Source organism: Penaeus monodon, chromosome 33 (assembly GCF_015228065.2).
Source record: "Penaeus monodon isolate SGIC_2016 chromosome 33, NSTDA_Pmon_1, whole genome shotgun sequence".
NCBI lineage: Eukaryota > Metazoa > Arthropoda > Malacostraca > Decapoda > Penaeidae > Penaeus > Penaeus monodon.
In genome coordinates this window covers 31,202,941-31,203,304 of record NC_051418.1, presented here as the reverse complement: position 1 = coordinate 31,203,304, position 364 = coordinate 31,202,941, and the positions used below count along the sequence as shown (strand labels likewise).

The 364-nt window shown below is 42.3% G+C and overlaps 1 protein-coding gene across 1 annotated transcript in view; it reads right to left on the bottom strand.

Annotated features, from left to right (window-relative positions):
- LOC119594378 (protein SEC13 homolog) overlaps positions 1 to 364 on the bottom strand; it is a gene marked incomplete in the record, with an annotated part of 10,785 nt that overhangs the window by 2,164 nt on the left and 8,257 nt on the right. The window contains 1 exon segment of the mRNA XM_037943439.1: positions 124 to 257. Within this exon segment, the coding sequence (XP_037799367.1) occupies positions 124 to 257 (134 nt within the window).

Genomic DNA, 364 nt, shown 5'->3' with positions numbered 1-364 from the left:
TAGGAGTTCTTAATAAAGTCATGAGTTGTTCCATAACAACAACAAAGAAGACTAAATTAATACAAGTATTTCAATCATAACTCGCATTTCAAAATCAAAAACACTACCGGTGGGGGCACTTACAGAGTGTGCGTTGGTGATTTTCTTGTTCTCCCAAGTGTGTGCGGATGTGTATGTTAAGATGGACACAGAGCCATCAGAGGACGCGCAGGCAAGGATCAGTCCGTGCTCATGGGGAGCCCAGCACACGCTGTTAACTGTTGTGGCACATGGAAGAAGACATATTGACTCAAAATCATGGGATGATGAGATTTAATCCAATGCTGCCAATAATGTAATGCCATGTAATGTCACTACAGCGTTG